Source organism: Emys orbicularis, chromosome 2, assembly GCF_028017835.1.
Source record: "Emys orbicularis isolate rEmyOrb1 chromosome 2, rEmyOrb1.hap1, whole genome shotgun sequence".
NCBI lineage: Eukaryota > Metazoa > Chordata > Testudines > Emydidae > Emys > Emys orbicularis.
The window spans coordinates 295,647,836-295,672,208 of record NC_088684.1 but is presented as its reverse complement, the minus strand read 5'-3'; the positions used below and the strand labels follow the sequence as shown (position 1 = coordinate 295,672,208).

At 62.8% G+C, this 24,373-nt stretch overlaps 1 protein-coding gene across 1 annotated transcript in view; it reads right to left on the bottom strand.

Annotated features, from left to right (window-relative positions):
* Positions 1 to 24,373, bottom strand: part of MYO1G (myosin IG) — a 64,723-nt gene that overhangs the window by 37,161 nt on the left and 3,189 nt on the right. Inside the window, exons 2-13 of the mRNA XM_065397809.1 lie at positions 18,038 to 18,246; positions 16,988 to 17,081; positions 16,531 to 16,696; positions 13,648 to 13,701; positions 12,189 to 12,284; positions 10,844 to 10,960; positions 7,377 to 7,583; positions 6,265 to 6,410; positions 5,089 to 5,203; positions 3,675 to 3,845; positions 3,017 to 3,087; positions 286 to 360 (exon numbers count right to left, since the gene is read on the bottom strand). Of these exons, the coding sequence (XP_065253881.1) occupies positions 286 to 360; positions 3,017 to 3,087; positions 3,675 to 3,845; positions 5,089 to 5,203; positions 6,265 to 6,410; positions 7,377 to 7,583; positions 10,844 to 10,960; positions 12,189 to 12,284; positions 13,648 to 13,701; positions 16,531 to 16,696; positions 16,988 to 17,081; positions 18,038 to 18,246 (1,521 nt within the window). The remainder of the gene's footprint in view (positions 1 to 285; positions 361 to 3,016; positions 3,088 to 3,674; positions 3,846 to 5,088; positions 5,204 to 6,264; positions 6,411 to 7,376; positions 7,584 to 10,843; positions 10,961 to 12,188; positions 12,285 to 13,647; positions 13,702 to 16,530; positions 16,697 to 16,987; positions 17,082 to 18,037; positions 18,247 to 24,373) is intronic.

Here is a 24,373-nt window from a genome sequence, read left to right as displayed (position 1 = left end):
CAGTTAGCCCCCTTGTTGGGAGCCCCGGCAGGGAGGCTGAGGGCTAACTGGCCTGGAGACCGAGCTCCCCGCTAGGTCATGGCCGAGACACCCTGCTGGGGGCAGATGCCTGCACCGTACCTGCTCTGTGGCTTGACAGGGGACGCAGGTGTCAGGGCAGCCAGCCCGATCCCGCAGGATCTCTCTTGCTGCGGCTCTCGCCCCCTCCCCGGAGCGGAGGCCAGGCCCCACATGCCCAGCGAGGCTCAGCCCCATGGGCCTGCAGCAGGCACCCGGAGCCCTCACCTGTTGTACATCAACCGCTTGAAATCTTGGAAGAGGGTGTCCTTGTTCTTGTCGATAAACCCCTCCACCGAGTACCTGCAATTCAGAGAAATGGGGGCCAGGTCACCTCCAACACCAGCTGCTCCCTGTGCTATGGGGAGGTGGGTGCTGTCCCTCCACTGGGACCCCTCAGCCCGGGATGGTCTGCAGCCGGGATCCTGCTAGGGGAGGAAGGGGCTGGTGGTTATCCCACCCTGGGGGTTTTCCCACTAAAAATGATTGTGGCACCTTTAAGGCTTAAAGGGCCAGTGTCCTCACAGGCAGTTTGAAAGGGTGGCACCTGGGTCACCTGATCGTGCAGGGCGCATCCGGTTTTGCATCCTGCCGCACTCAGTGTCCTGAGCATGCACCCATAACCCCCTTGGTCCACACTGCAGCCCCCCCACACCCTGGGGGATGGGGAGGAGGCTGCCCTCCCCCTAGAGAGGTGGCTGACTCGAGGTGCCCATGTCCCGTGGGAGGTCTGCAAAGAGTCAGAGAGGACCGTTCCCTCCCCACGACCGAGCGGGTTCCAGCCTCCCGGGGCCGTGTGTGAGCGATTGCCGACTGCCTTTGCCCGCACGGAGTCAGAGCGCGGGGGAAGAGCCGGACAGGGCTGGAGAGAGGGGTGATGTGACTGACACCCCAAGGGGCTGAGGGATTCCCCCAAGACCCTCCTCTCCTTTACCCCCCCAATGCAAACACGCACACACACAAAAACACACTCACATGTACAAACACACACACACTCCTGCCAGATCCCCCTGACGTGCAATCGCACACACACGTGTGCACACGCACAACTCCCTCAGGGAGACACACTCATGCCCACATACACACCACCAACATGCAATCACACATACACATGTGCAAAAGCACAGCCCCAAGAGAGGGGGACAGCTCAGTTATTTGAGCCTTGGCCTGCTAAACCCAGGGTTATGAGTTCAATCCTTGAGGGGGCCACTTAGGGATCTGGGGCAGAATCAGTACTTGGTCCTGCTAGTGAAGGCAGGGGGCTGGACTTGATGATCTTTCAGGGTCCCTTCCAGTTCTATGAGATAGGTACATCTCCATATATATATATATATATATATTTTTTTTTTTTTTTTAGGGAGACGCACTCACGCCCACGTGCACACCCCAACATGCCATCGCACACTCGCACATGCACAAGCACCACCCCAAAGGGAGACACACTCACACCAGATGCACACCCCAACGTGCCATCGCACACTCGCACGTGCACAAGCACCGCCCCACGGGGAGACGCACTCACGCCAGATGCACACCCCCAACATGCCATCGCACACTCGCACGTGCACAAGCATCGCCCCACGGGGAGATGCACTCACACCAGATGCACACCCCCAACATGCCATCGCACACTCGCATGTGCACAAGCACCGCCCCACGGGGAGATGCACTCACGCCAGATGCACACGCCCAACATGCCATCGCACACTCGCAAGTGCACAAGCACCGCCCCACGGGGAGACACACTCACGCCCAGGTGCACAGCCAGCAATGCCTGCTCCTGCCCAGCCGTGCATTCCCACCCCCAGGGAGCCAAGCGCACATGGCCCGGGTCCTGTGCTTGCGCTCCGGACCATGGCTGTGGGCTTGACTCCTCTGCCTGACTCCAGCTCCCCTGACACAGGGCCCAGGCCTCCCCCCTGCCCAGCTAACAACGAGCCTTGGAATCTCTGAGCAAGCAGCCCTGCGGAGGCGGCTCTCCTTGTGAACGGCAATGCAGCGTGCGAGGGGCCGTGGGGGCAGCCTCCCCCACGGGCCTGCGTCAGGAGGCTCCTACGCCCCAGCCGGCTCCTCGCATGCTCGTCTCCCCTTCTAGGGACAGGCTCGGAGTTGGAGTCCACCGGGGCACCCCTCCCCCCGAGAGATGCCTGGTCCGGGCTAGGAGGAGGCTGGTCGTGATGGCTCCTGGGATCAGCGGCGGGAGGCATTTGGGATCTGCCCAGAATTTCACGGGACAGTCCCTCGCCCGGCCGGCCTAGCTCCGGGCCCAGAGCCCAGCGCATCCTGGGGCGGGGAGGGGAGAGGCCCCCGGAGCAGCACGCCGGGCCAGAGACAAGACCAATGTTGCCGGGGCCTGGAGAAAGGGGCTGAGAACTGGCCGCAGAGCGGGGTGAGGGACAAGCGGCGGGGTCTGCTAGCGAGGGAAGGCCGCGAGCCTGCCGAGGGGGGGTCCCGTAGCTGCCGAGAGCCGTGGAGAGAAAGAGCAGAACAGGTCAGCGCTTGCTGCCCGTGAGCCCGGCCAGGCTGGGGGGAAGTCTCCTGACGGGGCAGGGGGAGCCCCTGGCTTTGACTGGACGATACAGGCCAAGAGCTTGCCAAGGGGCTGGGGATCTGAGCTGTGCCTGGAGAGGCCTCAGAGGGGCCAGACCCGGCCTGGTTTCCAAGAGGGCTGAGCAGCCACCCGCTGAGAAACCAGCCCCTTGGGACCGTCTGCAGGTGGAAGTGCTGGCCAGTGTGCAGGGTACAATCTGCCCCCCCCCGCGCCCCGGGAGGGGCCCCCCTCGGCCTGCCCGGCTCAGTCTCCCACCCCTGCAGACTGGTACTAAGCCACCAGCCCTCCAGGTCAGCCTCTCTCCAGCCAGGGCCCCTATTGGACAGAGATGCCAAGCGGCCAGGTGGGACCCCGCTCCTTTGCCCGCTGGGCGTCACCCTGACCCCGGGGGGCAGGGGCAGGACTTACGTGACGTTCCCGGCATAGTGCTTGATGCGGAAATCCCGGCCGAACTCCATGGATTTGTCGATGGCGCAGAGCTGCGAACACACGGTGGGCTGAGCCGGGAGGGCACAGGCAGCCAGCGTCGGGTGCCCACGCATTGGGGGGGTACCCATCACCCCTCTGGGCACCGCCGCAGACAGGCCAGTACCCCATACTCTGATACACCTGCCCTGCACCACCCCTTCCCCCACGCCCCAGCAATCCACCTGCACTCACACCCAGTGCCAGGCCAACGAACCGGGCAGCCCCCGAGGTGCCAGCATACCCAGAATGCACCAGTGAGCGACCCTCCAGCCCCCACTCAGGGGAGAGGAACCTCCCACCCCTCCAGCCAGAAGCACTGGGGCCTGTGGGGGTGAGGGGGGGGCACTGGCTTGGAGGGGTTAAGGTTACAGGGAGGCTAAATTTGCCCCGCTCCTGCAGAATCCAAGGAGCTCCCTGAGACAGCCCCCGCTCCCCGCCCCGGAAGGGCCTCTCCCTCCCAGCAGGACCCGGTCTCCCTCCCGCTCCTGAGCCCTTTGTCTTCCCCCCAACGGGCAGCCCAGCCCCCACCCACCTAGCCGGTGGGGCTCAGCCCTGAACCCGTCTGAGCCCGGGCCCTGAGGTGCCCACGGGGCGTTACCTTGCGGCTGGTGTAGTGGGGGTGCTTGCCCAGCTTGGTGTTCATGGACTCCAGGAACATGGCGTCCGTGACCTGGCCCCCGGTCAGGCAGGCCTCGTCCAGGATGGAGATGATGCCCTTGTGCGGCTGCTCCACCAGGTCCACGATGATCTGGTTGTTGAAGTACTCGATCTGCGAGGGGGGGAGGCAGAGTTTACCGGGCACGGCCCTGGGGGAGCTCTCATGGTGACCCCCATGCTGGGGGTTCACAGCCTGCCCTAGGGGCCCTCAGCAAACAATGGCACCCCTGAGCCGGGCGCGGGAGGAGCCTCTGTCGGGCCCCTGAGGAGACGTCGCTGGCTCAGAGCAGGGGAGTGGGGACGCAGGCGCCGCAGCAGGCGAGAGCTCCCTGAGGCAGAGCTGACGGCCCAGCGCCCCTGGCAGGAGCGGCTCTCGCTGTCCTGCTCCTGGGGGCGCTGTCTGCCCCTGGCCCTGGGTGAGGGTCATGCAGATAGCGGGGAGGGGCCCTTCCGCACGGCCCTCTGGGCAGGGAACCCCCAATGGGGCGCTGTACCCCAATGCTGCCTTCTGGGCAGGGACCCCCCACCCCAATGGGGCGCTGCCACGCCCACACTACCCTCTGGGCAGGGACCCCTCCCCGTCCCCCATTGCACGGGGCACTGGCACCCCCATGCTGCCCTCTGGGTGGGGAACTCCCCCCCCCAATGGGGCGCTGTACCCCCACGTTGCCCTCTGGGCAGGGACCCCCCACCCCAATGGGGCGCTGTACCCCCACGCTGCCCTCTGGGCAGGGACCCCCCACCCCAATGGGGCGCTGTACCCCCACGCTGCCCTCTGGGCAGGGACCCCTTCCCGTCCCCCATTGCACGGGGCACTGGCACCCCCATGCTGCCCTCTGGGTGGGGAACTCCCACCCCAATGGAGCGCTGGCACCCCCATGCTCTCTTCTGGGCAGGGAACCCTGACCCCAATGGGACGCTGCCACCCCCACGCTGCCCTCTGGGCAGGGACCCCTCCCCGTCCCCCATTGCACGGGGCACTGGCACCCCCATGCTGCCCTCTGGGTGGGGAACTCCCCCCCCAATAGGGCGCTGTACCCCCACGTTGCCCTCTGGGCAGGGACCCCCCACCCCAATGGGGCGCTGTACCCCCACGCTGCCCTCTGGGCAGGGACCCCCCACCCCAATGGGGCGCTGTACCCCCACGCTGCCCTCTGGGCAGGGACCCCTTCCCGTCCCCCATTGCACGGGGCACTGGCACCCCCATGCTGCCCTCTGGGTGGGGAACTCCCACCCCAATGGAGCGCTGGCACCCCCATGCTCTCTTCTGGGCAGGGAACCCTGACCCCAATGGGACGCTGCCACCCCCACGCTGCCCTCTGGACAGCCGCCCCCCATGGGGCTCTGGCACTCACGTGCTGCCACTCAATGCCTTCCCGCTGATACTCCTCCTGCTCCTGCCTCAGGATCAGCTCGATGAACAGCTGCTGCAGCTTCTCGTTACAGTAATTGATGCAAAACTGCTCGAAGCTGCAAGCCAGCAAAGTGCACAAGTGTCATGGTCTGTACCCCTGCCTCCGGGGGACTGGGGTCTCCCTCACTCCATGCCCCCTTCCCCATCCCCCCACCCAACCTCGCACTCTGGAGAACACACTGGGTCCCGGGCCAGGGCTGGCTGGACGTGCTGGCTACCCCATGCCCAGAGCCAAGGAAGGATTCGGTTCATGGGGGCGGGACTGAAGGAGCCACTCCACGCTAACCCCCCGGGCAGGCGTGCTGCAGCTTTCGAACAAAGCACTTTGCACGCTGTGATACGTGAAGAGTCACTGCAATGCAGCCGCCTCTGGGCTGGAATGCAGCAGCTGCTGCACAGCGCACAGGAACGCGTCACAGGAGTTCAGGGGAGCAGTGAAGAAGCAGCCACAGCAAATCAAAACGCGCAGGAAACGTCTGGCGGCCGAATCGCGACCCAGGCTGAAACTGGATCCGTGTGAACACCTCAGCTCTCACCAGTAGTGCCATGGGCCCTGGGTGGGCAGCATCTCCGCTTTAGCCCCCTCCAGGAAGCACAGCAGCCCCCAGCCCCACCAGCACCTTCCATCCAGAGTGACCCAGCCCCACATGGCCTTGCTTGCATGGGGGGAGCGGGGGCCAAGCCTGTGATCAAGCTCTCAGTGCACCCTGCTCTCCCCTGAACCGGGCCTGGGAGCAGCAGGGAAATGGAGCCACCATCCAGCCCAGCTGATTGTTCCCTTGGCCTGATCTCCTGCGACCGGACCAGTAACCTGCCCTCCTCGCTCTCCCTCTCCCTCTCCTCCACGCCCGGCCCCAAGGCCCTCTGGAGCTGCCGGATCTGGAAGGGCCGAGCTCCTATGCCCGCCCCCTCGTCCCTCTGCACATCAACAGAGCCACTGGACCTGGCAACCTGCCCTCCTCCCCCGGTCCAGGATCAAGCCACAGCAAATCAGCCCTACGCGTGACCCCAGCCCCAGTGCATGCTGGGAGAGGAGGCGGTGGGTAGGGCTGGGTCCTGCTGGGCAGGCCTCCAGCCGGGCTGGCTGCATGGCCCGAGGTGGCTGGCTGGGCTCTACCTGTTGCTTTCGAAGATCTCGAAGCCGTAGATGTCCAGCACGGCGATGACGGTGTTCTTGCCGTGGAGCCGGGCATCGTAGTTCTTCACCTCGATGACGGTGTTGATGCGCCCCACGATCCAGCAGAACAGCCGCTCGTAGATGGCCTGGGGGTGGGGAAACGCCATGAAGCAGAAAGTTCCCCCCTGACAGCTAGTCCTAGGGGCTGGTAAGGGTGAAACTCCTTCCACCAGGTGTGGGGCACTGTACCTTTCAGGAGCGGGCGTGCTTAAGCCACGCCCTCTGGGGGCGGGGACAGGTAGTCAGCACTCGGACATGTGGGGGAGGCTGATGTGCAGGTTTCACTACTGCCCCCTGCTGGATGAAATGTCATGGCTGTGCAACTCTACTGCCATCTAGTGGCTGCTGTGGATATAAGCCTTAACCCTACTGCAGGACGGGGTGCACCTTAAGCACAGGGGCTGTGGGGTTTTTGCAGCTGAAGGCTCTGGGTTTGATCCCCACTGTGGTATAACCAGCCACGTCCACATGGCTGCAGCCATGGAACTGTCTGGAGCGGCTGACCCCGGGAAGGGCTTTGAGCAGCTCCTGGCCTGTGTTTCTATGCACACTCTTCACCGCAGGCTCCCTGACATTGCAGCCCGGGTGCCTTGGACGGGGACGGATGTGGGGTACATCAGAACAGCCCCACTCCAGGCTGTGGGGCCGGCAGCTGTCAGTTTAGTGACCTCATTTAACTCATCCCTATCAGCACGGGATGGCAAACTAGCCAGGGTGCCACAGGCCCAGCGCAGAGCGGCCAGAGATGCCCAGTCCCTTGTGAGCAGGGTGACAGTCACAGCACGGGGTGAAGCCTGCCCCACAGCTGCCTGGCCTGGAGAGAGAGAGAGAATCTGACACGTAGCTGGGGGCGAGCATGACTCCCGCGAGCTCATGTGTACCACCTGGGCGCCTGGCCCCGAGCAGGCAGTGACGGGGAAGGCAAGGGGGCAGCTAGGGCGCCCCCCACAGGAGCTGTGGGGCATCAGGGCGATTGGAAGGAGGACACTGGAGGTCACAGAGGGGCAGGGGGACTCGGCAGGCCCCAGTTCCCAGCTCCTCTACCCCTTTACCTTGGCGCAGGCGTCCCTGGCATAGTTGGCTTCCTTGGCACTATGACCCTTCTCGATGACCTCCCCACCGCCCGTGGCCACCGCGCGGTACAGCAGGGCTCTCAGCAGGCTCTCCGGCTGGGTGGAGGTCAGCTCCGCCAGCTGGGAGACCAGCTCCCTGTTCTCTATCGCCACGGCATCTCCCTCGGTGACAAAGCTCACGTTGCCCTGGAAATCCATCGAGAGAGACACCATCAGCAGGGGAGAGGGCACCGGCTTCCCCCTGCACAGGCCTGAGCTGGGGGAAGCCACCGGTGCCCCAGGGACACTGGGACATAGAATCATAAAACTGGAAGGGACCTCGAGAGGTCATCTAGTCCAGTCCCCTGCACTCATGGCAGGACTAAATATCTAGACCATCCCTGACAGGTGTTTGTCGAACCTCCCTGCTCTTAAAAATCTCCAATGATGGAGACTCCACGACCTCCCTAGGCAATTTATTCCAGTGCTTAACCACCCTGACAGTTAGGAAGTTTTTCCTAATGTCCAACCTAAACCTCCCTTGCTGCAATTTAAGCCCATTGCTTCTTGTCCTATCGTCAGAGGTTAAGAAGAACAATTCTTCTCCCTCCTCCTTGTAACAACCTTTTATGTACCTATCTGCCTTAAGCCTTGCGAACGTTCCTCAGTGGGCACAGAAAACACACCGTGCGCAGGGAGGCTAATGCCCACCCCCCGCATGAGGACACACTATGGACAGACGTCAGACAAACACGCACGGACCCGACGCCTAGAAACACAGGGCCCGATTCTCCGCTCCCTTGCGCCTCACGTCATCGTCCACCCCGGGGGTTAAACACGAGGGTGTTTCACACCTATCGGCCCAGGTGTGACTGGTGCCTGGGTGCCAGGCTCAGGGCCAACAGAGGGGCAGCCACAGGAGCGGACCCAGAGTGTAGTAGGGCAGGCAGGTGAAGAGCCCGCCCCGTGCCACGTCAGACGTGGCACAAACTTCGCTCCTTGCTGCAAGTTGGCTCAATTTTCCTGCCCAGTGTCAGCCGGCACCAGCCTGCCCGGACGCAGTCACAGGCCAGAAAGGTGCGCGGGGCCACACGGAGTGGGTGCAGCCACCTGACAGCAAAGGGACTTGTCACCGGGGACAAGCAAGCATCCCATTCCCTCACGCATGGGGAAACCGGCTGGGAGAGGGGCCGTGCCGTGCCCCTGGCCACACAGGAAGCCTATGGCAGGGCCGAGAATCAAATCTCACCCCCAGGACAGTCAGTCCTGTGCTTCAGTCGCCAGACCAGGCCTCTGCCAATACACCAGGGCTGCCCACATGTTTCTTGATACATTCCAGGACACAGAACACACTGGCACAGCCAGCCTGGCTCTAGAGACTCAGAGTGAAGGCCCCATCGCCAGGACTTGGTCATATGCATGGCCACATTTAAGGCAGGTCAGGTCACTGCACTGCCCGAGCCTAGGGTGGACAGGTGTCCACTTTTCAACCGGAAAGTCCAGTTGAAAAGGAGACCTGACAGTGTCCGGTTACAGCGGGTGGGGGAGGTGGGAAGATGCCAGGTCATCACCCAGCCAAGCCCTACTCAGCTGGGGCCGCCTCCTACCTGCGTCAGGCAGCTGCAGCTCCCAATCCCAGCTCTGCAGGCGGGTCCTTCCTGACCCAGGTGCAGGGCGGAGGGGGGGAAGAGCAGGGAGTGATGGGGAGAGCAGGAAAGAGGACTGAAAGGGGGAAGTGCCTCAGGGAAGAGGCGGGGCAGTGGCAGTGCCTCAGGGGGGAAGAGATGGGGTGGGGGGACATTCCAGAACTCCTGCTGGAGTGTCCAGTTTTTAAATATGTCAAAGTTGGCAACCCTACCCGCAGTGCACGGGCCCAGTCGGGTGAGCTGGGGACAGGGCCGTGAGGAGCGGGCACTGCTCAGCGTAGCTCAGACCTCCCGGTTATTGTCATGCGTGGCACCGTACGTCCACGGGCCCGTGTCTGTGTGCGGTGAGGTTGGCAGCCGGGCCATGGGCGGGGCCCGATCCAGAGCGCTGCTAAGTGCCCTCGTGAAGGCTAACCTCCTGCCAAGCACCCACAAGTTCTGCAGGACCCAGATCCAGACTCAACCCCCGGGGAAGAGTCACTGGCTTCCTGGGCCATCAGGTGCTGGGCCTCGATCTGCTGCCCAGGCATTCCCCCAGGGCGCCCAGAAGGGCCGGGGGAGCCCAGCTCAGCTTGATGAAGTGCATTTCCCTTGAGCCCTCTGCCAACCAGCCTGGCATGTGTTTGGCTGGGCAGGCTCCAGGGGGCAATGCTCTAGGAGGATCCCCTCCAGATTTCGGCCCACAACTTCAGCGCAACTTGAAGAAATTCCTCCCCCCCGCAACGAACCTGGGCCAGGTGTGACACGGAGCTAAGAACACCCTGGGCAGGGCTGTGGGAACCGAGCCCTAAAAATGGGTTCGCGTACCCCAAACGGACCCCGCCCCCATTTCTGCCACTGGCCGAACCAGAACCCCGCCCCAAACTGATCCCGCCCCCTTCTCTGCCAGGGGCCGAACCAGAAACCCGCCCCAAACTGACCCGCCCCCATCTCTGCCACTGGCCGAACCAGAACCCCGCCCCAAACTGATCCCGCCCCCTTCTCTGCCAGGGGCCGAACCAGAAACCCGCCCCAAACTGACCCCGCCCCCATCTCTGCCACAGGGCGAACCAGAACCCAGTCCCAAACTGACCCCGCCCCCATCTCTGCCACGGGGCGAACCAGAACCCAGTCCCAAACTGACCCCGCCCCCATCTCTGCCACTGGCCAAACCAGAACCCCGCCCCCTTCTCTGCCACGGGCCGAACCAGAACCCCACCCCAAACTGACCCCGACCCCATCTCTGCCACGGGCCGAACCAGAACCCTGCCCCAAACTGACCCCGCCTCCATCTCTGCCACTGGCCGAACCAGAAACCCGCCCCAAACTGACCCCGCCCCCATCTCTGCCACGGGCCGAACCAGAATCCCGCCCCAAACTGACCCCACCCCCATCTCTGCCACTGGCCGAACCAGAACCCAGTCCCAAACTGACCCCGCCCCCTTCTCTGACACTGGCCGAACCAGAACCCCACCCCAAACTGACCCCGCCCCCGCCACCACGGGCCGAACCAGAACCCCGCCCCCTTCTCTGCCACGGGCCGAACCAGAACCCCGCCCCCTTCTCTGCCACGGGCTGAACCAGAACCCCGCCCCAAACTGACCCCGCCCCCATTTCTGCCACGGGCTTACCCAAATTCCGATCTGCGGGACCCTGTGCCCAGCTCCGGGTGACACTCCTGCCAGGCCATCCTGGTCGGTCACACCCCTCCCTGCAGAGTGGCTGGGCTGGCTCAAGGGGCCCCGTGGACCCGGAACACAGCCGGCGCTGAGAGCCCTGTGCTGGCTGGGCCGGGCTGGGCACAGGGGAAGGGATATATCCGCCGGCCAGGCCATCGCTTACCAAGTGTAAAATAGTAGCCAGGATCTTGTAGACCGAGTCGATCTCCTCCGGGCTGAAGCCGATCACCTTCATGGCGTCTGCCACGGCCTTGAAGTTGGACTGATCACTGGTCAGCAGCTGGGAGATTGGGGGGCGGAGGGGGGAAGAGCAGATGAGAGATGAGCGGTTCCCAGCCTGGGGGAAGGTGCCAGCTGCATGGCCCTCGAGTTCATGCTGGGCATCCTGCCCCCACAGCCCCTCCCAGGGTGCCTGCCCCTGCCCCGGAGAGACCATCTCTACCCCCATCTCTACAAGGGGATCGCTCAGGCGCTTTGGCCCACTCAGTCCTTGCCAGCAGCTAGTGCCTATGGGGGCAGCGCCCCTGGATCCACTGAGGACTGGGCTGAGAGCCAGCAAACTCATTTCACACAGGCCACCAGGCAGCCAGGAGGTGAGAGTGAAACTGATGATCTACCTCGCGCCCAGCACTGCAGCGTCTGGCCTGGAGGTGAAAGGCGCACCCGGGGCCCCCTCCGAGCGGTATGCAGCAGAAGCCATGTCCAGCTGGATTTCTCCAAGTGCCTCCTGCCCGCCTGCCCTGCATCTCCTCTGTGCGATGGGGGAACGGGACGCAGAGAGGCGCCCAGCGAGGGGCATGGCCCACATTCAAGGCAGGGGCTGCAAGAACCGTGCTTAGCACTTAAGACAGGGCTTTCTCCCTTCATGGTGCTGGATGCACGTGAACCCGGGGATGCTTACAGACTCCTGCACAGGAACGATGATTAGCCCCCCCATGGGGACGGCCAGGGGTGGGGGGACGGGACTTCAACCTAATGGGAGCCCTGGTGGAAACTGTGGGTGCATTAGATAGCAGGTGGCTGCAGCCTCCACTGAAGTCAATGGGATTTGTGCCTGGTTACACCAGGGAGGTGTTTGGTCCCGGAGCGCCCCAGCAGCTCCCTCCCTGCAGAGTGTCGAAGCTGCCCCTGTCCGGGCCGAGAGAAGCCCACTGATCCGATCGCCCAGCCGTGAGGCGCCTGTCGGGAAGCCAGGCCTTTGCTGCACGGAGAGCTAGCTCTGGTGTGGAGCAGCAGCTCCCAGTCCCATTCCCCAGGGTGAGCTACCCACCCAGCCCCTGCCTTCCCCATTCCAATGCACAGGGTCAGGAAGATCCCTGGGCCCAGGTTTCCAAGGGACCAGTGATTTGTGGGGGGGCCCCAACTTGAGACCCTTAGAGGGGCCTGATTCTCAGGGTGGAGGCTCAGCCCGGGTCTCTGGCCCAACAATTGAGCCCCCCAATCACCAGTCACTTGGGGAACCCTGAGCAGCCTGGCGTGGTCCCCCCTTGCGCGGAACCGGGACTCACGTTGTTGCTGGCGCCCTCGCTGGTGAAGCGGTAGGCTGCAGGGTCTCTGCAGAGATGGAGGGAGGCCACCTGAGTGTCTGAGGCCCCGAGAAGCAGCTGAGGGGGAGAGACAGGGATGAGACCCCCTCGTACCCGGGGCATGGGGGGATAGCAAGGACCTGGGCCATGTCTGGCACCCGCTGCCCGGCAGCGGGGCTCTGGCTGGCCTCTGAAGGCACGGGAGCTCACCCAGCACACCCAGGCGGGTGGGTGTTCCCAGGGAGCTGAGACCCAGCGAAAGGACAGGGGGTCAGGGTAGCGAGGTGTTGGCCGGCGAGGAGGAGAGCTGGACCGTGGTGCCGAAGGTGGGAGAAAACTGGCCTAGCAGTAGGGTGACTAGATGTCCCAATTTTATAGGGACAGTCCCGATATTTGGGGCTTTTTCTTATATAGGTGCCTATTACCCCCCACCCCATCCCGATTTTTCACACTTGCTGTCTGGTCACCCTACCTAGCAGCCTCAGCTCTGCCCTCCCAGCCCGACCTGGGGGGAGAGGGGGCAGGAGAGACAGGAATGGCTGGGGCCCATCCTTGGGGCGGCTGGTTAACGTGCTCCCTACTGGGCCGGGGCTGAGCGAGAGCCAAAGGAGGCGGGCGGCTGCAACGTGCCAGAGATCGCGTGGCTCCGCAAGGTGACGGCACCCACTTCCCCAGCTGTTCTGAGTCACCGGCCTGCGGTTACCCGCCCGGGGCCCGGCTCGCTATAAATAAGGGACGTGCAGCAGCAGCAGAAGCCACCGGGGCATCGCCGGCAAGTCCCGGCGCTCAGCACAGCCCCGTTCTGCACCGAGGCCTCTGCAGCGCCAGATTCCCTGGGCGAACGGGATCCTCCTCTGCCCCCAGCCAGGCAGCATCCGGGGGTCTGAGCGCATAGGACTGGGGCCGACCTGGTGGCACAGCTGCCTGGCCACAACCGGCAGGAAACCCACGGGATGTGCCCCTGTGGCTGGTGGGGTGGGGCCCTATGAACCGTCCCCACTTCCCCCTTGTTCCCCCTCCCTCTCTTTACTGCGGCTGGCTGGGCTGCTGCCACCCCTTAAAGGTGCCAATGAACTCAACGCAGGCTGGCTCTGCCTGGGCACCGCCCCCAGCCAATCCCTGCTGCCTTGGCACCAGTGGCACAGCAGGCCAGCTCTGCCAGGGCGGCCTGACGTTCCTGCAGCTTGTCCCCAAGCTCACTGCTGGGGGCAGGAAGCCTGGAGGCCCTGGCTGAAGCCGGACTGGCAGCGGGCCCCACTAGAGAGACCTGGGTGGGTTCTGGCGGCATTTCCCTCTGCTACTGATGGGCGCACATCCCATCTGTCAGTCGTCTTTATTTAATCACCTCCTTATCCCTGCCCCTTCCCCTAGGGAGCCAAACCCTGCAGCCTCCCGGGGATCCCCCGCACCCCGGACTGCACCAGGATTCCCCCCGGCTCACCTGGTAGAAGGAGTGGAAGTTCCTCTCGCCCGGCTGCTGGTGGAGGATGCGAGACTGCAAGGGAAAACCCAGAGGAAGTCAGTGCCTGGGGAGGCCGCGTCTCGCAGCCCCAGGCCGGTCCTTGCCGCACCCCATCACTGTGGGTCCCGTGCTGGCACATACAGCTCGGCCCCGGTCGCTAAGGAGTCACCGCCAGCTGCCAGATTTGCTCCAAGCAGAGACAACGGGCTGGTGAGACCAGAGAAATCCCCTCGTCTTAAAGGACACACCGGTCCCTGGTAAAGGAAAGTCCATACCCAGAGCGTTGGCTGCCGGAACAGGGCTGATTCCTCCCTGTGCCTTATTTTGCAGCAGGATGAAACCAGCCCTTCGAGGTTCATGCAGCAATGTAGCAGTGTCCTGGCCTTCTGGGTGGGAGGCCTCGCCGCGGTCCTGGCCACCGGGGACCGTTCAAGAGCCGGTTCTCTTTTCAAGAGAGCACAGGCGTTAACTCTAGTGTCCTGGCTAAATGCCGGTGAGTCGCTACAGCCTGTCCGCCTCAACTCCCCCTGCAGCGTGGATCCAACAGCCGTCTTCCCTTCCTGCCCTAAGCTAGTAAACAGCTGCTGCGTTGCCCCCCAGAGGTGGCTGCATCCCAGTGAGGGGTGAGGCCATTTCTGTGTGTGCAGTGCTTTGGGATGAAAGGCATCTTGGGAATGTCAGAGACTAAGGGCAGGCCTGGGAGGCAGTGGACCGGAACGGAGCCTGTCACCGAGAGGGGCGGAAGAACCAAACAGGAGACGTGCGAGACAGCTCCGGTAGAGTCACCGGAAGGGCTTGTTGCCATTTGGGGTGCACGGGGTCTAGGATACGTCACAGTCGGGGAGCGCCTGTCCTGGGGGGATCTCAAAGCACTTGACAAAGGCAGGTCAGCGTCCTTCTCTCCAGCGGGGGAAGTGAGGCCCAGACATGATAGGGTTCCACAGCACGCCACGGCCTGTCTCCTGACCCCCAGCCCACACCACTAGACGACACTATCTCTAGCGTGAGCCCCCCTAGCAGGGCCATATGACCTCCAGGCCATTGGATGCTTAGGAGGTGACGGCCACTGGGCTCTCTCCCAGCCCAGCAAGGACTGGTACCACGCCTGGATGCAAGGCCCAAAGGCCACTCCCCCGACCACAGCAGGCTGCAGGCCCCAGACGCCTCTCCCCTGCCATCTCTTCCCCTGCTCTGGGGCCAGCCTCCTTCCAGCAGCCCCCTCCATCTGAGATCTCTCAGCCCTTCCGCTGAAACGTCAGAGCCCTTCCCAGCCGGGTCTGATAACCGAACAGGGCTGCCTGGCCCAGAAAGGGGCAGGCCGCCCTGTGACGGGAGGGCCTGGGGACCGCGCTAGCACACCGCGATTTCTAGGGTTTAGGCCAGGCGGGAACTCTCAGCCAGTCCAGCCCAGCTAACGCCCCCCAGGATGGAGCTGAACCAGGAGGTTTCACCTGTGGAGAACCAAGGCCCCTGCTCTCCTTCAAATACAAACAAATGACAGAGGAGTTGCTTGCTCAGGACGTGCTGAGGGATCTAGGGAGGGTCCCTGTGTTCCGGAGGCCTGGGCCTGCCTGCTAGGTACTTCCCAGCGCAGCCAGGAGAGGGCTGATCTGCTCGGGAAACATCCAGTTATCTCCCCCGAAAGCCATGTTCTGAACCTGCTCCCCAGGCATGGGCCTGCCCCGGGCACAGCTCATTGGGCCTCTCAGCCCTGCAACATCTCTGTCCCCCACCAGGTGAAGGGATGACTTGATCCCAGCCTCTAAGTCCCAGCATGAGGAACAGATATTTAACAACGGGTGCTGCAGTCTGATGCCGTGGGATGGCTGGAAGTTGAAGCTAGACACATTCAGATTGGGAAGAAGGTGTCAGTTTTGGATGGTGAGAGTAATTAGCCATTGGAACAATCTACCAAAGGCCGAGGTGGAGCCACCATCACCGACAATCTTTCAATCAAGACTGGAGATCTTTCTAAACCAGGGGTCGGCAGCCTTTCAGAAGGGGTGTGCCGAGTCTTCCTTTATTCACTCTAATTTAAGGTTTCGTGTGCCAGTGACACATTTTAACGTTTTTAGAAGGTCTCTTTCTATAAGTCTATAATATAGAACTAAACTCTTGTTGTATGTAAAGTAAATAAGATTTTTAAAATGTTTAAGAAGCTTCATTTAAAATTACATTAAAATGCAGAGCCCCCCCGGACCGGTGGCCAGGACCCGGGCAGTGTGATTGCCACTGAAAATCAGCTCGCGTGCCGGCTTCCGCACGTGTGCCATAGGTTGCCTACCCCTGTTCTAAACCATCTGCTCTGGGAATGATTGTGGGGCAGTCTCTGGCCTGGGCTAGACAGGAGGCAAGACCAGATGATCACGACGGTCCCTTCTGGCCCTGGGATCGATGAAGGACACCGTGAGCAAATGGTGCTTGATTTAAGGAGGAACTGAGTCCTTCCACCCCTTACCACAGCCCGGATTAAAAGGAGAGGAGCTCTTCCAACCCAGGGTGACGGCATCTCCCTAGCGAGGGAGGAGGGGGCTCAAGGTTCATACCCGGCCTGGAGGCACGGCCAGGTGAATTACGGCAAAGCCCGAGCTTTCCACTGCCTCCCAGGCCTGCCCTTAGTCTCTGACATTCCCAGGATGCCTTTCATCCTCTCGGCCTCTTCCACCCAGACCCTGCGGCCCGACCCGCACGCGAACCAGCCAGATGCTGTGCCGCAAGGGCGCTGCTCCGAGCACTGGGTCCATGGTGCCCACCTCCATCCTCTTCACTCAGCAGTGCATGTTACCCGCCCCCCCGCTTCCATTCCCCCCTGCCACTGCCCCTCCCTGCTCGGGCAGCCCCAGAGGGGACCCAGGGCTGTACCTTCTCCAGGAGGTAGTTGTTGATGTGGCCGCCGGTGGGGTCCCCTTTGAAGTCGAAGTTGATGTCCATGTATTTGCCGAAGCGGCTGGAGTTGTCGTTGCGGTTGGTCTTGGCGTTGCCGAAGGCCTCCAGGACGCAGTTGGACTTGAGCAGCACGTTCTTCACCCTGGGCCGGGCGGGAAGCAATGAAAGGAACATCACGGGGGGGTCAGGCTGCATTACCCCCAGAATCGGGATTGGTGCCTCCATGGGCTTGCCACAGACGAGCCCCTCCTCCTGTTTGCACCCAGGGACGATCCGCAGCACTTGCCACCTACTCAGGGTAGCGGCAGCTGTTCACAGGGAGGAAGGGACTTGACCAAGGTCACCCGACAGGTCATGGGCAGAGCTGGGAACAGAGACCAGGTCTCCTGAGTCCCAGCCCAGTGCACTGGCCAGTGCTGCTGTGACCTCTCACCTCTCCACCTCTTCCCTCTGGCTGGGGTTAGTGATGGCCGCTATGTACTGCATGATGTATTTACTGGCTTCCGTCTTCCCAGCACCACTCTCCCCTGCAAGACAGACAGACAGGATGGGAAGAGGACAGCAGGACGGGCGAGGCTTTGCTGCCCTAGGTTAACGCCCACCGCCCCGGCACACACCCGGGAGGTCAGAGGCCACTCGTCAGCTCCCAGGCACCACGTTAGGGGGTGGGTTTTGCGACCCCGGCGGCTGGTGAGCTCAGGGCTGGAGCACAGAGCCTTCGGTGCCAGCGCAGCCTGCCGGAGGACAAGCCTCCACCAGCCGTCCCTTGTGCCCAGCCCTCGCCTGGCAGGGCCCCGTCAGCTGGGTGGGGGCAGCTGAGGCTCCACGGCCTGTTCCCATGCAGATTTGCTGGTGATGGGCTGTCAGTATTGTGGCCACTAGGAACTGCCCTGAGGCTGCTGAACTCAGCTCGCGGATGGCCAGGCATGGCCAACCTGGGCCATATTTGAACCGCTGAGCTCGCAGGGAAAGTGTGACCCCCAGCTGAGCAGACCGGGGGGGGGGGGGGGAGCAAGGTGACGCCTGGGGGAGGAGGGTGGGCAATGCCAGAGCCCTGCCATCGCTGCACTGCTGGCTTCCAAGGTGCCCTGTGGGCAAGGGGGAGTGGGTGCAGCGCTGCCAGCCCGATCCTGAGGGGACGTTTGTTCGCAGCCTGAAGCCGCCCCAGATGACTCCAGCTACTTGGGGGTTCCAGCTCTAGAGGGAGCCAAGACTAGAATTCCAGGGGGACGTGGGGTCGAGGGCTGGTCCAGCTGGGCCTCAGATGGCACAAGGACAGGGGCAGCAGGGGGCTCTGGGCCGGGACGGAGGTGCTCGGCAGAGCTGGGTGGGAGTCCAGCATGTCGTAGCGATGCGCCAAGGGGTGGCGCGGACAAAAATCACAGAGGGAGCAGGAACCGGGATACATGCTCCTACGTGAGTGCATGTGTGGGACGGACGGATGGACAGACAGAGGGGCTCTGGCTGCCCCGCCCACTCAGACCTGAGATGACGATGCAGGTGTCTTTGGCTCGGCGTTTCATGGCCTTGTAGGCGGCGTCGGCCACGGCGTAGAGGTGCGGCGGCCGCTCGTACAGCTCTCGGCCCTGGTACTGCTCGATCACGTCCTTCCCGTAGAGCTGCGTCTGCTTGTAGGGGTTCATGGAGACCACCACCTCCCCGATGTAGGTGTAAATCCGCCCCATCTCGAACCTGCAGGGACCAAACCCACTCAGGCTACAACGGCAACGCCGCGGCCACACGGCCTCATGCATCGCCCCAGAACAAGAGCTGTACCTGGAGCTTTGCCTTCCAACAGCTTCATACCCCCACTGCGCGGCACTGCCCTGCCAGGCTATGGAGCAGCACCCCCTAAGGCCTAGCCACCCTGCAGTGCACTGCCCGTCAGATCCATGGAGCTGCGCCCCCTAAGGCCTAGCCACCCTGCACTGCACTGCCCGTCAGATCCATGGAGCTGCGCCCCCTAAGGCCTAGCCACCCTGCAGTGCACTGCCCGTCTGATCCATGGAGCAGTGCCCCCTAAGGCCTAGCCACCCTGCAGTGCACTGCCCGTCTGATCCATGGAGCAGTGCCCCCTAAGGCCTAGCCACCCTGCAGTGCACTGCCCGTCTGATCCATGGAGCAGTGCCCCCTATGGCACAGACACCCCGCAGTGCACTGCCCGTCTGATCCATGGAGCAGCGCCCCCTAATGCCTAGCCACCCTGCACTGCACTGCCCGTCTGATCCATGGAGCAGCGCCCCCTAAGGCCTAGCCACCCTGCACTGCACTGCCCGTCTGATCCATGGACAGTGCCCCCTATGGCACAGACACCCTGCAGTGCACTGCCCGTCAGATCCATGGAGCAGCGCCCCCTAAGGCCTAGCCACCCTGCACTGCACTGCCCGTCTGATCCATGGACAGTGCCCCCTATGGCACAGACACCCTGCAGTGCACTGCCCGTCAGATCCATGGAGCAGCGCCCCCTAAGGCCTAGCCACCCTGCACTGCACTGCCCGTCTGATCCATGGAGCTGCGCCCCCTAAGGCCTAGCCACCCTGCAGTGCACTGCCCGTCTGACCCATGGAGCAGCGCCCCCTATGGCACAGACACCCTGCAGTGCACTGCCCGTCTGACCCACGGAGCAGCGCCCCCTATGGCACAGCCACCCCGCAGGGCTCGGCCCGTCTGATCCACGGAGCAGCGCCCCCTACGGCACAGCCACCCCGCAGGGCGCTGCCCGTCTGACCCACAGAGCAGCGCCCCCTACGGCACAGCCACCCCGCAGGGCGCTGCCCGTCTGACCCATGGAGCAGCGCCCCCTACGGCACAGCCACCCCGCAGGGCGCTGCCCGTCTGACCCATGGAGCAGCGCCCCCTACGGCACAGCCACCCCGCAGGGCGCTGCCCGTCTGACCCATGGAGCAGCGCCCCCTACGGCACAGCCACCCCGCAGGGCGCTGCCCGTCTGACCCATGGAGCAGCGCCCCCTACGGCACAGACACCCGCAGGGCGCTGCTAGACTCTCTGATGGAAGTATACTGCCAACAGGGCTTCTTGTACCTTCCTGTGAAGCAGCCGGCTCCGGCTCTGCTGACGACAGGGTTCTGGGCTGGCTGGACCCTGCTCTGATCCAGCCTGGCAATTCCCACGTTCCCCTCTCCAGAGCTCTGCCCCCTTCATTGACCAACTACCCCACTCCCCGATCAGCAGCATTCCTAGGCCGAACTCCAGAACCAGCCTCTGGCTCACACCAGGCCATTGCACTCCCGGCTGGCCCCTCCATCCCTGCCCGTGGGAACAGCCTGTTCACCAGTGACCTCACTGAGTCAAAGCCTGCCACTGGGGCGAGACTGCCCCAGCTGCCATGGGTCTGCGGTTCTGTGGGGATTGGTACCACGCTCCCTGTTTGGCTCCTCGGTCCCGCTCATCCCGGTGTCCCTGCTTCTAACCCAGCAGTGGGCAGTGCTCCACCAGGCATGCGGAAGGGGCACCCCATTCCCATGGGAGCTGAGCTCCCCTTTAAAAATGGGTCTAGCCCTGCTGGCTTGGGGGAGGGGCCTTTGAGCTGCAGTCACTGGGCAGATGGGGTACATGTCGGGGTGGGGAGGGGGTTAATCCAAGGCGTTAAGGATCGACAATAGCTGGGTGCAGTGAGACGAGCTCGCTCCGTCACAGTGGCAGGGGAGAGGTTGGCACGAACACACTGAGAACTGGCAGCCACACGCCAGGGGAGGTGTGGACGTGTCACGCTGTTAGCTCTGTGCTCCTGGCTGTTGGTTGGGGGTCCCTGCAGGGCCAGTGAGATGGGTGGCAGGAAGAAAGGGGCGAGAGAACAGGGAAGGATAGAGGGACCAGTCAACCCACGCCCACCGCCAGGGCCTGGGAGGAGGGGACGGGCGGATGAGGGGCCTGGAAGCGCTTCACACTGCAATTCCCTGGTGGCCTGGCTGCCTCGCACGCGGCCTTCTGTGCTTGAAATTAGCAAGGCATCGCGGGGTGTCCCATTCGCACTTCTAACCGCATGGCGCGGGCGCACGTCACACATGAGGCCAGCCTCCAGCCACCACCGCCATGCTCCTGACCCCAGCTGCGACCCCATCTCTAACCGGACCTAGGCGGGGTGCACCAGGCATGTTCCTGCTCTCCGGGCCCCCTGGAGCCATCTGCTGTCTCTTGCCACCATGGCCTCTGAGCCCTTACCTGACTGAGTTCTGCTGGGCCCCATCTGCCCGGGCTCAGGGCCGGTGCAACCCATTAGGTGACCTAGGCGGTCGCCCAGGGCACTAGCATCTGGGGGGCGGCATTTCAGGTCCTTCGGCGGCGACCGCGGCAGCCGGATCTTTGGCCGCCCCGGTCATCGTCGGCATTTAGGTGGAGGGAGGCGCGTGGAGGGCCGCCTGTAGCAAGTGGGGGGGGAGGGGACGGCACGCAGGGGAATTCCCTGCCCCAGCTCACCTCTGCTCCGCCTCCTCCCCTGAGCACGCCGCCCCGCTCTGCTTCTCTCCCTCCCAGGCTTGCGGTGCCAATCAGCTGATTGGCACCGCAAGCCTGGGAGGCGGGAGAAGTGGAGCGGCGACGGCGTGCTCCGGGAGGAGGCGGAGCAGAGGTGAGCTGGGGCGGGGAGGGCCAGGGGGAGCTGCCATGGGGGGGGGCGCCTCAGGGCGGAGGGGGGGAGCTGCTGCGGGGGGGGGGGGGGGCGCCTCAGGGCGGGGGGAGGTGGGGAGCTGCCACAGGGCTCGGGGGGAAGCGCAAGGTGGAAGTTTCGCCTAGGGCGTGAAACATCCTTGCACCCGCCCTGCCCGGGGTGTGTCTGTGTGGGAGGGAGGGAGTGGGCTGTCACTCAGACCTTGGCTACACTGGCGCTGTACAGCGCTGCAACTTGCTGCACTCAGGGGTGTGAAAACGCCCCCCCCCCCGAGCGCAGCGAATGCAGCGCTGTAAAGCACCAGTGTAATCAGCGCCTGCAGCGCTGCACGCTCGCGCGCAGCGCTGCAAGCTATTCCCCTCGGAGAGGTGGAGTACATACAGCGCTGCGAGCGCTCTCTCGCAGCGCTGGCGGCGCAACTACACTCGCGCTTCACAGCGCTGCCGCGGCAGTGTTCTGAAGTCCCGAGTGTAGCCAAGGCCTAAGGGTGAGGTCCCAGGAGACACTGAATCCACCCAAGGGGTTGCTGATGGATGGGGCTGTCCCACTTGCAGGCATGCCGACCTAGCAGGAACAGAGGAGAGCTACTCAGGGGTGGCTTATCCCACATCCTGCAACTGTGGCTTCTCACTCCTTCCTCTGCAGTAGCTGGGGCCGGAGACAGACCAGACTACACGCACCTTGGGTCTGATCCAGCCTAGTCCCTATGGCCTGGCCCTTGGCTAGCATGGACAACAATCAGCACATTCTGATGGACTGCAGCATTTCTGGGATGCGTAGGGGTCGACGGAGTGCAAAGGCTTCTGGGACACGGAGGGGGGCCGAGGATTCTGGGGTCACAGGAGAAGGATGGCTTGGGGGCCCCAGCTGCGGCAAAGTCGGCTCTCCCTGGGACGGGAGAGATGTGTGTCGGGAGGGGGAGCCTGCTCCGCAGTTGTGAAACCAGCTCTTTCTTGTAAACAGGCGGAGAGCCAGGAACTCCCTCCCCGTGAGAACTCGGCCAGCCCGGAAGGGTGTGACTCAGAGCAAACCTGGCTGCTCCCCACCTGCCGGCTCTGTGCTTCAGCAGGGAGAGAAGTGAGAACCGGGTGAGAGCCAGGCAAAGCGGGTCCTGACCTGGATGTCTTGGCCAACGCCGCAAGCAATATGGAGACGAGCCCCAGCACTTCACAGCGGCAGCCATCACTGCACCCACACGCTGCCACCATGCAGGGCTAGCTCTCCTGTGCCCGGCTCCAGAGACACAGGCCCCATAGTCTGGGTAACAGATCTCCCTGTCCCATGTCCTTCACCTTCTGTCCCTTTATCCAGGGAGCTCACCGGTCGCCTGGTCCAGCAAGCACTCCCTTGCCTCCCTGCTGTGGGCAATTCCTCCCGATTGCCCACAGGGCTCTTCCTTTAAGCTCCTCGCCGGAAGCCCACCTCCTGCTCCCGGTGTGTCCAGTTGGTCTGAGTAGCCCCTTCCTGGCTTCCAAGCCTCATTATCTCCTGACCCTAGCTGCAATCCCATCTCTAACCAGATTTAGACAGGGTGCACCTCTTCTATGCCAGGAGACCTGAGACTCAAAGGCACTCAGTCCCCCTGGGCTAGGGAGGATCTCCTTCAGCTGCAGCAGTATGAGGGGCTTGTGATCCAACACACAGCTGAGCGGGTCTGGTGCACACGAGCCAGGACGTAACACAGCACCTAGCTGTTTTCCCAGGGCTGGCTGCCCTTTGCAGAGCTCCCAGCCCCTGGAGTGCCTCTCGCTCAGGGTGGCCACACAGGGGTGGCAGCCAGCCCCAACGGAGCTGGTAGGATATCGGCCCAGACAGCAGCGCCGGTTTGGTGGGGGAGCCCAGAGAAGAAATGAAGGCATCCCGAGGGAAGCCCCTGGTCCAAGGAGGAAAGCACAAGGATCTGGCTGAGTTCAGAGGAAGAGGATGAGCGAATGTGTGTGGGGGGAGGGGGGAGTTGGAGGGAAGGAAGGGAGGTGAGCTGTCCCCCCAAAATCCTAAAGCCAGCTTGGATGGGATGACGACACGTTACTGACCCCTGGATTCTATTGTTGGAACATTCCCTTTCCATGGTGACACCGGAATCTTAAATAGTGGGGACGATCAGCTGCCCAGCGGCTCAGCCAGAGCATGAGGCAGGCAAGGAGCCGCCTTAGCAAAACCAACAAGGATGATGCTTAAGGCAGTATCAATGGTGGTGCCTTTGAGCGTGTCATGTATGGCTGACCCCCTGGGATGGAGAAGCTAAATGGGGAGCTGCTGTTCTCCCTGCCTCACAACACAAGAGCAAGGGATTGAAATGTGGCAAATCCAAAACAGATGCGAGGAAACACGTGTTCACACAAAGCGTAATGAGCCAGTGGAACTCATGGCCACAGGAAGTTGCTGAGGCCGAGAGCTTAGCACAGTTTAAGGAGGGGGTTTTATGGAGACCGTCCAAGGTTATCACAGTGCACCTAGGATCAGATTGGAGCTCTTCCAAGCTCCACTCCCAAAATAAGCTCCACCCATTAGCATCACCAAAATGAGACCCCATTTTCAACATCCGGTCATGGACCTCACGGCAACACTGGGCTCCATGCGCCTAGCTCCCTGAGTGGGGAAAAGTCAAGCTGTGGGACCTAACCCACACCACCCAAATGAGACATTGTCACTCAGCGAATCATGCTGCCCCGTAACCCTCCGGCTCCATCCTTACACAGGAGATGAAATCATTAACAGTGTTGCCATATCAATTATCATCACTGGACATCTGAGTTATCCGCTGCCCCAGATGAGTGGGAAAGTTCACACCTCTCCGAGACAGTCTCTGCCAGACTCAGCTCCGCACGGCTTACGCTCGGGTCACAGGTTTGAGGGTTTCTTTGCAGCCAGAACAGCTTGAGACGGCCTTTGTTTAAAAAAAGGAAAGCACAGATTCTGGAGAACAAGCCTTCCATTTCAGAGCAGGGCTGGCAGGCGTAGGCTGGCTGTTTCAAAGCCTTGCCATTAATGCTCAAAAAGAGATCTGGAAGGGATCGAACCCCTCCTGCTCCAGGATCGAAGCCAACCTGTAACTATCAGAGGCCAGGTCTGAGACCGGGGGGCAGATTATCCCACCTCAGCTCCTGCACTGTTCTTACACCTTCCTCTGCAGCAGCTGGTGCTGGCTCTCGCCAGAGACAGGATCCTTTGGACTAGCTGGACCTTGGCTCC